At 35.2% G+C, this 14,499-nt stretch overlaps 1 protein-coding gene across 1 annotated transcript; it reads left to right on the top strand.

Moving 5' to 3' along the window:
• Positions 1-526: 526 nt before the first annotated feature.
• Positions 527-13,269, top strand: LOC140048972 (D-aspartate oxidase-like). Its single transcript, XM_072093776.1, has 8 exons — positions 527-741; positions 2,150-2,215; positions 2,457-2,511; positions 10,349-10,450; positions 10,849-10,928; positions 12,269-12,386; positions 12,639-12,737; positions 13,131-13,269. Exons 1-8 carry the CDS (start codon positions 527-529, stop codon positions 13,257-13,259), a joined length of 864 nt encoding a protein of 287 aa, XP_071949877.1. The 3' UTR covers positions 13,260-13,269.
• The last annotated feature ends 1,230 nt before the right edge of the window (positions 13,270-14,499 follow it).

Here is a 14,499-nt window from a genome sequence, read left to right as displayed (position 1 = left end):
CGTTGATTTGTCCATAAAGCGTGGTTCCCACTAGCGACGCAACGCAAGGACGTAACGCAACGCAAGTGAATTGACCAATCACAAGCGATGGCTTATTCGCTTGTGATTGCTAACTGTCTATAACTTTGCTTGTCATTGGTTAAAACGCTTGCGTTGCGTTTACGTCCTTGCGTTACGTTCTAGTGGGAACCAAGCTTTATTATTGCATTTACCGGAGATGCCCCATCATTTAAGTATTTTCGTAGTACCCTATTTATCTTCATCTTATGTAGAATATAACAGTGAGAAATTGACAGTGTTGAAATAACAGCGTTTAATTCATTCATTTATTTATTTACAAAAAACAAAATTCAAAATATTTTAACAAAATATGTACAATGTTATATATCAGGAGTCAATATTTCGATGTTTATTTATTTCATTGGGACGGAATATCATGTTAAATTATTATATATATTTGAGGTTTTTTTCTGATTTTTATGTCAACAAACAAAAAATGCATTTTCAGTTTCACTAGAATTTAAATATGAGTATAAACAAAGAGTATGGCAAAGTATGTGTGGTTGGCTGCGGTATTATAGGGCTATCTACCGCCATTGTCATCCAACAACAGAACCCCAATACACATGTCACTATCATTGCTGACAAGTTGTCACCAGATACTACAAGTGATGGTGCTGCAGGATTGTGGGAACCTACGCTGGAAGGTGGTGGATCTCACCAAGATAATCAAATGATGAGGTATTCATGCTGATTCAAGATATAATTGTCCCCCTGAAAAAAATAATATTTTAATTTGTTCATAATTGTTCACTTTGACCAGAAATTGGAAATTATTTATTAATAGATCAGGCATTAGGCTACAACTTCCAAGAGCAAATCTTTGTAGAACTAAAAAATCCTTCGTTGTAAATAGCATTCATATTTTTAATTCTAATGTAAGACGTTAATGCAATTTCTAATAGTTTTACATTTTTAACAGTATTTTTAACTTTTTATCTTGTATTTTTAATCTGTTATTATACTGCACGTTTTTAAATTGTTGCAATATTGTTGTTTTAATCTACCAAGCAAAGTGAATTTCCATTTTTATGGACAAATAAAATTTCTTGAATCTTGAATCTTGAATTTACCTGAAAAAAACTGTCTAACGCATACAATAGTCAAATTGACTATGGGTTTTTGGTTAAATAAATTTTTTTTAAAACTTTTTTTTCCTTAATGAAAAAAATTGCATTTCTATCGAAGTGAAAGCTTCATTAAAACTGCAAATTAGGCTATTAAAAAATCTGATTTATAAATCTTTATTTTTCATGATTTTTGGTGGACAATACATCTTTAAATAAACAAGACATTTTCGAGCCTGAAATTATATAAACGTACATAGGCAGGGCTATCACTTAAAGAGTATAATCATTTAAAGAAAAAAAAAATACTTTTTCTTATTTTTACTTTTATCTAAATCTCTCTGTACAGTTAAAATGTACATAAACATAATTGACTTCTTTTGATCACAACAAGTTTTTATTTTCCACGAATAACCGAAGAACTCTTTTCTTTAAGTGACTGGATTTTACGGACTGGAAAATATCTGGAATCAATTACACGGAGTAAAGAGTCAGTAGCGGCCAGTGTGACAATATTATCGGGTTATTATCTCAGCAATAAGCAAGAACAGGTGAGAATATGCAATTTCTCCACAACACAATAATTTGAATTTAATTCTAAAAAGTGGAATTATTTTACAGTGTGCTCTCTTTGTAGTTGGACGACTGTTCTGAAAAGTTTTATGGCTGCAGAAAGCTTGATGCGAAAGAGATGACTGCATTTTTTCCAAACTACAGGTGAAAAAAATATCTAACAAAATAAACTATTGTGTAAATGCCAGGCCAATTTATACAGGTGAGCGGTAACGTAATCGGAAAACCGCGTAGCTTGTCCAAGTAAATCTGTACCACCCGTCCGCTACGCGTTAATGTTGTGTGTAAATGGTCATCATAAGGAATAACATTGTATGTTTATCGCTCGTCTGTTTAAATTGGCCTGTAGGCCTATACTATTGTACCATTTATTAAAGTTTCGTACTTAGTAAAATCAACTGCACTGTGAGTGTGAGTGTTTCAATAATTTTTTAATTTTTTCTTTTTAGCAATGGATGGCTTTTGACATCATTTCAAGTGCATGGTAGAACATACTTACCATGGTTGTTGAATAAGTGAGTTATGCCTACATTTTACAAAATAACTTGTTCATAGTATGTGTCAGGGAGCACGAGAATGAACAAAGTTGCACATTATTGCTGCAGACCCAAAACTCTCCCAAATCTTGTACCAGCCCAAACAACTGTTTCCAAAATGAATGTTGACATTTTGCGACTTTAAGAAAATTCTATGCATTAAAAAAAATCTGATTTAATCGTTTCTGGTTGAATTGAAAAATTGATCAACATCTTTTAGATTTAAAGAAAATGGTGGCAATCTTGTGAAAAGAAGACTCAATTCCATGTCAGAGGTTAGTATGAAATGACGTTATACCAGGGATATTCCTATACTATATTTCTGAATAGTCTCAATGTCAATGCTGGACCATTGCCTGCATTGGTCAGCCAGGCACATGGTGGTCAATGCTGAACCATTCCCTGCATTGGTCAGCCAGGCACATGGTGGTTAATGCCGGACCATTCCCTGCATTGGTCAGCCAGGCAAAGAAAATTCGTGATTTTACATCATTTGGCGTCTCTGACTTTAGTATTAGCCCCGCAAAAAAAGGTAGTTCATTTTAGTTACACTGCGCACGTGTTGCTTTTCGTAGGGGACGTTCGCCACTTTAAGTTAGGGAAAATCAGCACCAAACCTAGAAAACATTATTTACAAAGCGATTTTTATGGGAAAACCTTTATATGAATCTAAAATACCACCAAAAAAAAGTTCTAAGGATTTGGCCCATGGGAAACTTTTTTTTGGCGCCATTTTCAAAATGGCCGCTTACAACTTGACATGCTTGTATCTTGGTAACCATTAATCATGGAGACTTGGTTTTGGTCTTAAATTGTTTAGAAGATACATATTCCTGTTCTTCATAATGAAACATTTTGTCCAAAAGTGACCAGAAATGATATTTCTGACGTTTTGACCTTTGACCTCAGCTTATTATATCTCAATAACTACTGGTCGCATAATCTTCATATTGGTCTCAAATTGTTAAGAACATGTATGTTCCTATTTGGTATAATGGAGCATTATGTACAATTGTGACAAGAAGTATGGTTTTATTAACTTTTAACCTTATATGTGAAAAGAGCACCAAACTTGAGAAAAAAATCACATTTTAAATGTTTTTGAGGGTGGGCGAGGGGATTATTCATCATGTAATAACACCGAAACTTGGATATTGCTCCCAGTCGTTTACTTACTAAAGATTCCTTATTATTGGTAATAGTTTAAAATCTACATGTAATTATAGACGTACAATGATATTATTTTTACCAAATAATCAACTTTCTTTAAAACATACACCGTCACTTAGACGAAAGCTGATGATTTTTTTGTTGTTGAGACTAGCCAGATTATTACTGTGTCAGTAAAGCCTAGGTGTCTTCATCAGAAAAATGAATGAAAAGTTACATGAGCCATTTTCACATTTGCCCATACATGACCCACATGCACTTAAGCATTTAAGCTTACTCTTTCTACAATTACATCTATTCGTTGTACACATCTCATTACCATTTCCAGATTTACAGTTACAACAGATAAACTTTAAGAGTGACATAGGAGCATATTCGTCTAATGTTGGGACTGGTGTTAGTTCACCATTGAACCGTATTTGGTGGAATCAATTTCATGATGTGCTAATTTCCTCCAGTCCAGTACTTGAAACCATACCCTCAATGAGTGCTGTAGGATGGCACCTTCAGTTGGAGAGTGACGCTCAATTGTTAAGCTACCCCTCGCTACCATTTTGGAGTACATACGTACTCTTAATGTTGTCATGTCTTCATCAGCACCATACATTAGTTGCATCAATGAGATGCCTGCTTTGTGTATCCCCTCATTTGTGGGGGTGTCTGAATAAAATACATCAATTTTCTCTAGATTACTGATTTTTTCAAGCTTTGATGCTAGTTTAACTTTTCCCTTGCCAAACACAGAAGATGTACTATCACATCCACTGAATGCATGAATTAATATTATATACTTAAGAACAGTCTTAGGTAGTTTCTCTTGTATTTCTAACACATTATACATAGTTAATTTTGTTTTAAGATAGATGTTATTTCCCTTATTCCAGTGAACCAGCATAACCAAAATGTCCGCGTCCTCTGCTACAACCACTATATTGGAACTTAGTTCGGTTGATTGTATTGCACGTTCAACTATGAGCATGTCAGCATCTGCTGAATAAGCATGGTAAACATTAACTCCATCCTCGGCTAAAGTCGATCCTAATAAGTTAATTAGTTCTTGCTTATTTTTCAAATTTGAAAGAAACTGTGTCTTTTGGACAATACATCTTTGGTTTGTTGACACCTTATAATTTGCACATTTAATCTTTGTTCTGCGTTTGTGTTCATGGTCTTTTATTGATGCATGTGTGTAAGTGTAAAAAATGACTTCTACAGTGTTCCTGCCTGGAAATTCTTTTTGATATAATTACTGTAGGATTTAATTATATCTAGGAATTTTTAATTTGGAGTCCATGGAATCTGATGTATCAACCATCCTCCATCTATAACGTACACACTGGGTTGGATTGTTGATGTTTGAACACTGGCTGACTCAGATATGGTTTTGAGATAGTTCCCAAGTGACGCCTTGTCAGGCTTCTGTAAAAATTCAGAGGTATCATACAGGGATGTTGGTAGAGGTGTCAGTTCATATTTTAATGTTTCACGTAGTGAAAAGTTATCACGTTCACTGAGAAGGACAAGTCTTGTAAATAGGGTTGTATTGTTGACATATGCATTCTTTTCTTCAACTTTCACACATTTTTGTAGACATGATAATGGTTTAATGTTTCGTGTAGACATTCTGTGATTCAGAGGTTTAGCATCTACTTGTTTCTGTATGGTGAGACCTATATTGTAGCAATTGTCACAATTTACTTCGTTCAGTGGATAAACCTGTCGACAGTGAAACGATGATTTTACTATTCTGTGGATCTTCAAATGGAGAACGTTCATTGAACCAATTGAGTACTTGACCAAAGGTAGATGTGTCAATTTTCATTGCACTTTGTGAGCATTCTTTGTTTGGCAGGTTTGGAGTATTTCCTTTGTCTTCTAGTAGGTGATGGATCTCAGAAACATGATTCAAAGTCAGTACCCAAGGCAGGTATGTTGCTCCGCTTGTAGTTGAAGTACCCCTCATCCGGCCCATAGACAAACCGCCCTGTGATTTTGAATGTCTCATAAGGGTCTGTTCAATTGCTATGTCACTCCATACACCTGCCCACTGTTTTTCGATTTGATATGCTGTTGCTGCACTCTTTCTAACAAACATTTGAAATGTATCCTGCTAGATGGCGCTTCCTGATTGGTCAAAAAGTTTAGCCTATGTACAGCCATGTGGTGGCGGTGTTAATACTTGAACTATATTATTAATAATAATTGAATAATATTGGTTAATTGGGTTCAACGGTCAATAAATGGTATTTCTACTTGCTTTATAGAAAAATGTGTCATTACTGCAAATATAAAGTTGTACATTATAAACAAATTAAGACCAAAACCCACTCTCTAGGTCAAATAGTTATGTAGCTATGAAACTTCCGGTCAAGAAAGGTCAAAGGTCAGAAATAGCATTGCTGGTAATTTTTTAGAAAAATATTCCATTATTGCAAATAGGAAATTGTACATTGCGAACAATTTGAGACTAAAATTAAGCATCTACACTGTGTGGTTAATGAAGTACTAACTCGTTACTAAAAATAGATTTGACCTTTATATAAAAGGTCATAACTCCTTCCCCCATAGAGAAAATCACTAGAACTTTTTTTGGTGACCCCTGGGACTTATATGTTAAGTTTGATGATAAAAATCCTTTGTAAATAATTTTTTCCAGGTTTGGTTAAAAAATGACGTTTTTAACCCTAACTGCATAGGGAGTTCTAATTAAGAACTCCTTGCTTAATATTGATGTTTCTTGCGTAGGTCTCCTCTCTGTGACCATCACTCTTTTTACACAATAAAAGCGAATTTCCGAAAGCGATCAGTCCATCATTTTTACGGATCGCCTGCACGATCCTGTTCCTCAAACCAGCAATTAACGTCGCTAAACCAAATGGTTTCTTTTATTAAACAAATCAATTTTTATGTAAAAAAATATAGTTAATAAAAAAAAAAATTTAATAGTAGGCCTAAATAATATGTAATAAGAGATTCTTCACTTCTGTCTTTGATGATTCTTTTCCCCGAAAAGTGTCAACCATTTTGGTTACTAAAATACAGTGGAAAAACATGTGCTGTCATCTTTCCAGTTGCTGCTCTTCTAGTATAGCCAAATAATATGGTATAGCCATAGCGTGTGTGGCAGCCCTTTGTAAACACAGCCAATTGACAATCAAATAACCCCCTTTAAGGCACAATATTAACTTTAAAATGATTGTATTTTATTATCAATATTTTGTTGACTATTTTGCTATATTTTGTTATATTTGTACTGTATTAGTCAAATACATGTAAATAACTCCACATTTTCTTACCGAGAGCAGGGAGATGTATCTCTCTCTTGATGAGAGGTATACGAAAGGAGGCCAACACACACTGTGTTCGGGAATAACCCGTCCTATGGGTCGTCAATTTGTTCATTATTGCGTTTTTCCATAATTTAAGGCCAAATTATAGTTTTGCGTATAGTTTTATTTTTCCGTGTAGTTTACCCACTTTATCTTCATTTCCGTACACGTCCGTCATATTAGGGCGAATTTCAGAATTAACAGGTAATTATTATACCGCGTCGGTAGCTGAGCAAACTCGGACCTTGATAGACTTAGTCATAAAGTAGTTACAGAGTTTTACGGCATTTTATCATTGTTCCATGTTTTGTTATTAGCTTATTGTTAAAATTGGTAAAAGAAGTCTGGCGCCAACAAATTTAGCGACCTTCACAACCAAAATATTTCACAAGAAAATTTATTTTAAATGGAACGCTACAAAAACAATCCTCCGCTTCATCACTGCACAAATACCAGACAAGGTCGTATCTTTGTTAAATCAATCCATTTTGACATCACGCAATCCATTTTGACATCACGCAATCCATTTTGACATCACGCAATCCATTTTGACATCACGCAATCCATTTTGACATCACGCAATCCATTTTGACATCACGCAATCCGTTTTTCAACAATGGTAGTATAATAATTTTTGATTGAATAGTGAGGGTTACAGTGGACCTTAAACAAACCATTGGTAATTTACTGAAAATCGAAAATGAACTTGTGTTATAATACAAGCAATAAAAGAGCGGGGTTGGTGAAATCTGTCCATAATAGGTTACCTTTCTCTCCATAATAGGTTACTTTCTGTCCATAATAGGGACTGGCAATAAAATCCCCTATTGTGGACAAAAAAGTCACCTATTTTGGACAGCCAATTATGAAAGTTACCTATTTTGGACAAACAACAGCGCCCTCTAGTCCCTATTATGGACAGAAAGTAACCTATTATGGACAGAAAGTAAGCTATTATGGACAGAAAAGTAACCTATTGTGGACAGATTTCACCAACCCTATATTGCAATAAAAACTATCACAGATTACTTCTAATGGATCAAGCATTCACATATGAACTTTGGGACAAAACAAAAATATAGCTTATATTCATTCCTTTTAAATATTAGGCGGCATATTACCAATGCTGATAATCGATTTGTCCATAATTGTTGCGTTTTGCCGGAGATTTTCCATAATCTAAGGCCAATTTTTAGGCGAAATCATAATTGTGCGTATAGTTTTTTTTCCGATGCGTGTAGTACCCTATTTATCTTCACTTCCATACGTCCGTAAATATTAGGCCGAATTTCCGTATTAATTTATGGAAGTTCCGAAATTTGAACCGTGTACTTATACCGGTAGCAGAGCAAAGTTTGCTTCCTTCTGCAAATGTCATATCATAATTTTCTTTGTTTTATTTTGGAGTGTGGTTTAAACAACCCTTTTTTAAAGTTTATAGTGGATACATAAACAATGAATTTTTGAAATTGTGGTTTTAAAATCTGACTTTATTTAGCATTTAATTGAAAATAACACAATTTAACGTTTTGCGCAATATATTTATAGCAGCAGCTTCATATTTTTTGTATAATAATAATAATAAATGAAAACTTATATAGCGCCGGTATCCTCCACCCATGTGGCGTTCATGGCGCTTTGTGCATTAACAACGTGCGAGAACATCAGCGAATAGCGACGTCTTTAGGTTGGTCTTGAAACTGTTTAGACTAGTTGAGCATTTAACTGTTGCTGGTAAGCTGTTCCATACACTTGCGGCCGCAACGTAAAAAGACCCCATTGATTTTTCGCTCTACGCTCTTGAAGAAGGTTTTGTGACAATGATCGTAGGTCTCTGCGGGATGATTCGTAACGATCCACAAGGTCAGATAAATAAGCAGGAGCACTGTCATTTAGGATCTTAAATACAAACAACGCAAGTTTGTACTTAATACGTTGTTGAACAGGCAACCAATGCAAATCCATCAGAACAGGAGTTATGTGAGCGTTTGATTTTGTATAAGTTACAATTCTAGCTGCCATATTTTGCAAGCGCTGCAAACGTTGTATTTGAGATTTTGCAACAAGGCATTACCAATGTCAATTTTAGAAGTGACAAATGAGTGTACAATCAATTCAGCTGTTTTCTTGTTAAGATTACCGCGAATACGACCAAGGTTCCTAATCGATATGCATGCTGCTTTGGATACCGTTGTTATTTGTGCTTCCATAGTGAGATTACTATCCAGCATGATTCCCAGATTCCGGACCACCGATGAGGGAGCGATGTTAGAGTTTCCGATTCTGATATGTGTGATGTTGATTTTGGAGATGTTACATTTAGACCCGACGAAAATAAACTCTGTCTTTCCATCATTCAACTTTAGGTAATTTGTTGTCATCCAATTGCGAACATCTTCTATACAGGCTTCCATCTTACTGATTGCTGCAGCAACATCCCTTTGCACTGGATTTACTGACACATAAATCTGTGTATCATCTGCATAGAAATGGAAATGTAGACTGTGTTTGCGAATAATGTCACCAAGGGGAAGCGTATAAATGGAAAACTGGCCAGGCCCAATTACTGACCCCTGTGGTACACCATATTCCAGGCAAGCTTCATCTGAGAATACATCATTGATACAGACTAGCTGACGTCTTCCTGTAAGATATGACTGGAACCAGTTAAGAGCAACACCATTAATGCCAATGCGATTTCTCAGACGGGTTATCAGTCTTTGGTGATCAACAGTATCAAACGCTGCTGACAAATCCAACAACACCAATAGCGTTATTTTCCCATCATTCATAACTTTTTAAAATTATTAATTGCTAATAAATTTACTATAATTGAGTACAGTTATTAGAATGTAATACCGTACCAGAAGTAGGCCTACCTTCATCGGGAACTTCCCCGTGATATGACGTTCGCATTGAACGAAAACAAAAATGTTATCTTATAGGCCTATTGTTAGTCGCGTATGTTTTATTAACGGTCGAATAACATTATACTACGATCCTCTGTTTGCTAGCGCACTATAGAGTGAGTGACATTTCCGTTGAACTAGAGGTGCAGTTTATTATGAATTTTACGTGCGAGAGTACCATGTAGGGGTATCATTTAACAATTTTCTTACTCAAATACTCATTGTCTACAGCACTGGAGTCTTTGGGCAATTCTCTTAAAATAGTCCTGCGAGTCTGCGACTGCCCCTGTAGTGCTCTATCTTTTCCAATTTTTTTGGCCAAGGTCCTGGGGCAGGAAACTCTTAGGAGAGGGGTGCTCTTGTGGCTGGTGACCAATATCATTGGTGTTTTGATCGTTTGATATTAAATCATATAAGCTGGTTACACCGGAGGTAATTCCCATAAGAGGGGCCTTTTTGGGAAAAAAGAACCCCCTGTAAAATCCTGGCTACGGGCTTGAGTGGTCAATGAAAATAGTGTCTATAGACTAATTCATTCATTCATTCACATTTATTTAGTCATTGTTTATAACTTTACAATTACAGTATATAATTGATGGCAAGGATCCTGCATAAAGAAGTTTACAATTCTGTTTTTACAGGACCCTTTTATGGAGATGGAGAATAACAATTTAGAGATTAATTTATTTAAATGTTTTTTTTAGATATTTGGTGAATATGATATCATAGTGAATTGCTCTGGATTAGGAGCGGGCAAACTAGTGAACGATGATTCTGTTTATCCAATCAGAGGTCAGGTTATACGGGTTAGTTACAAATTAAGATTCTGTTTATCCAATCAGAGGTCAGGTTATACGGGTTAGTTACAAGTTAAGATTCTATTTATCCAATCAGAGATCAGGTTACGGGTTAGTTACAAATTAAGATTCTGTTTATCCAATCAGAGATCAGGTTATACGGGTTAGTTACACATTAAGATTCAGTTTATCCAATCAGAGATCAGGTTATACGGGTTAGTTACAAATTAAGATTCTGTTTATCCAATCAGAGATCAGGTTATACGGGTTAGTTACACATTAAGATTCAGTTTATCCAATCAGAGATCAGGTTATACGGGTTTGAGATTTATAATACTGCTATTTGCTAATCATAGGCCTACACTTTATTTTATTCAATTTATGACAATCAATTTTTTTTTTTTCAGGTCAAGGCACCGTGGGTGAAACATTTTGTAATTGACATCGATCCTAAGTATGATGGCTCATCTCTCCATATTATACCATGGTAAACATTGTTGTTATTCTTAAATGTTCCTTGTTTTCAATTTCTTTGATTGGACAGACGAATTAGCGCCGCTAACTGGCTGCTCAACACAAATTATTAGATTTTACATTATTTTAGTTTGTTTTGATGTCGGAGTTTATAAATAAATACGGTGTGTACAGTATTAATAATACATTATATATAAAAAAAATTTTATAAATATGATAAATAATTGCATAAACAGGTTAAATCTATCAGTAAAATAACTGAATTAGAATAATTTTGACATGGACGTCCTTAGATAGGGTGATCAACACTTGTGTGCATGGACGTCCTTAGATAGGCTGATCAACACTTGTGTGCATGGACTTCCTTAGATAGGCTGATCAACACTTATGTGCATGGACGTCCTTAGATAGGCTGATCAACACTTGTGTGCATGGACGTCCTTAGATAGGCTGATCAACACTTGTGTGCATGGACGTCTTTAGATAGGCTGATCAACACTTGTGTGCATGGACGTCTTCAGATAGGCTGATCAACACTTGTGTGCATGGACGTCCTTAGATAGGCTGATCAACACTTGTGTGCATGGACGTCCTTAGATAGGCTGATCAACACTTGTGTGCATGGACGTCTTTAGATAGGCTGATCAACACTTGTGTGCATGGACGTCCTTAGATAGGCTGATCAACACTTGTGTGCATGGACGTCCTTAGATAGGCTGATCAACACTTGTGTGCATGGACGTCCTTAGATAGGCTGATCAACACTTGTGTGCATGGACGTCTTTAGATAGGCTGATCAACACTTGTGTGCATGGACGTCCTTAGATAGGCTGATCAACACTTGTGTGCATGGACGTCCTTAGATAGGCTGATCAACACTTGTGTGCATGGACGTCTTTAGATAGGCTGATCAACACTTGTGTGCATGGACGTCCTTAGATAGGCTGATCAACACTTGTGTGCATGGACGTCTTTATATAGGCTGATCAACACTTGTGTGCATGGACGTCCTTAGATAGGCTGATCAACACTTGTGTGCAATTCAGGCTACAAGCCACTGTTATCCCCAACATTCTAATATTGATATAATTGAAGAATTTCTACTATGCATACAACATTTATAAAAACTTACAGAAAATAAAGAACATAGCACCTGACAGAAACTCTGGAGAACTTCACAGCATGAGAAAAAGCAGAGCGGATGAGGTGGAAAAGTCAGATGACTATTCTGCGGAAGGCGTTAAAATAAGTAATAACATGCTTATGATCAAATGAAGATCGAATCATGACTTCCCTCTCATATATAAATATACACAATTTGTTTTTCTAACTTTTGTTTGATTCACTTTCTAGTAGAGACACAGTTGTAGTTGGCGGAAAATATCAAAAGAACAATTGGAATTTAAAAGTCGATAAAGAGGACAGGGAAGAAATTTGGAGAAGAGCTGTAAACATGTTCCCAAGTGTATCTGTTAGTAATCTCTGTTTAGTTATTTTTCTTGGAAATTAAGACCCATAGTCAAGGAATATCTTTCTTCAAGGCACACCCATAATCAATTAAAGGACAATGAAAATATTTTGTAACCAAATGAGTCACCATTTTAGTGAAATTTGGTGGCAGTTCTCGACACAAAGGGACCCTGGGGAGTGCACAATTCAGCCCAGTTGGCTGCAAGTTGCAGTTTATTCGCCCATTTACAATAGAAATATGATTTTTTCGTAGCACGCTGAATTAGATCATGAATGGGTAGGACTGCGACCAGGCAGGCCAACTGTTCGTCTTGAACGAGAAACCATCAACATAGATGGTAACATTGTACCGGTACGTACAAAGTTTCATCATGGATTGTTTTACCTCTATGGTTTTATTCACTATAGCCGGCCCATAGTAAATAGAAACACTGTAATGTCAGTTTTTATATAACAGTACTTTTTTTAAACTGCCAGTTTTGATATGTTATTGGTTTTAGTTTAGAAATGTTTTCTTGAAAAATACTTTATATTATAAATTTATTTACCACATTTGGAAACTCAGCCGTAAAGCCCCGTTTAGATCATTGTCTCCATAATACAATAATTTACCAAGGTTTGCTAGTATAGGTCCTTTTTATTTTACTTAACTTTGTGAAATAATTAATAAAACCAAACGAATTTGCTTTTTGGAAAGCCACCTCACGTTTTGTTGTAAATGAATTATAATGTTTGTATTTTGTAGATTGTTCATAATTATGGACATGGTGGACGAGGTGTTAGCATGTCATGGGGCTGTGCCGAAGATGCTGCTAAACTTGTTCAAGACATCATAGACGAGGAGAAACAAAAGGCCATAAAGAGAAAGCTATAGGCCCTTGTGATAGAACACAGTATTATTATATAACAAAAATAAGTTTTGTTGTTGTTTTTGTTTAGGGGTTGGTGTTTGAAAAGTTCTTTAAATTACTTCTTTTTCTGATTCCTGAAACAGATCCTATTTAATGTTACCATTTTAAGTTATTATAATTAATGTATGCTGTTTTTATTTCATGAACTGTTTCTAAATAAATGTTGTTGATATATGATATATTTAGACTAAAGGTGTATCCAACTTGCTTCATCTTACTATTCCTTCAAATTTCTGCCCAAGAACCATCTTCTTGTTTAGTTGCTTCCTTTTTCCTATCTCTTCTTCTGAGAGGGCCAATTGATTTAATCTATTTAATTTTTTATTCTAAATCGTTTGTACATTATTTTATCTTTATAAATTATATTTATTTTAATTTAATTTTTATTGTTACATGTTTATGTCTTGTAATGATGTATTTCTGTGAGGGTCCCTAAGGATCAGCTTCGGCTGGATGGACCATCATCGTAAAATATTGTTGAAATAAAATAAATAAAATAGACATGAAAAAGTCCCTGATGCTCTCTATAGATGTTTTCAATTTATTTCTAGTGTGATAACAATATATTTCAGTTGTTAGACCTCTTCTAGTGTTTGTTTGTAGAAATTCACGTCTACATTAGAACACATCTCCTTTAAAACACTCCCCCACCCCCCTTATTCAGGGAACACATGACAAATGTGTTCCGAATATAGGGGTGGTACGTGTGGAGGAAGCGGTAATTTTGGAAGAGAGGGCACTGTGAATAACCAATTATTTTAAAAACACTCACATGACGTCATGAATTTCTTAACATTTTGTAAAATGAATTATACGTTTTATGCCAATGAGTATCTTTAGACAACTCATTAATAAATGCTCAGACTCATATATATAAAGAGTTGCGACTTTTTACAATAATTTTACACCATAAATATAATGTTTATACTAATTAATTAGGGTCCTTCTGTAAAGCGTCTTTCACACGTCCTACTCAGGCAAGGTTCCGGTTCCGGCGCCGGAATAAGATTCATTGAGTAATTTAAAGTTTTTATATTCGAATGGTATCAGATTGTGCTGAACAAACAGTTATTTGAATAAAAAACATTGACGCAAACTTTTTTTTAAAGAACAATGTCAACGCTTAAAATACTCTGTTAAATAAGTACCCAACGGAAAAACTGTACTCAACGGTAAAAGTCCCAATCGAATTGTCATATTTTT

The sequence above is a fragment of the Antedon mediterranea genome, chromosome 5, assembly GCF_964355755.1.
Source record: "Antedon mediterranea chromosome 5, ecAntMedi1.1, whole genome shotgun sequence".
Classification (NCBI taxonomy): Eukaryota; Metazoa; Echinodermata; class Crinoidea; order Comatulida; family Antedonidae; genus Antedon; species Antedon mediterranea.
Note: the sequence above shows the minus strand (reverse complement) of the source record. Positions and strands in the feature narration are given on the sequence as shown.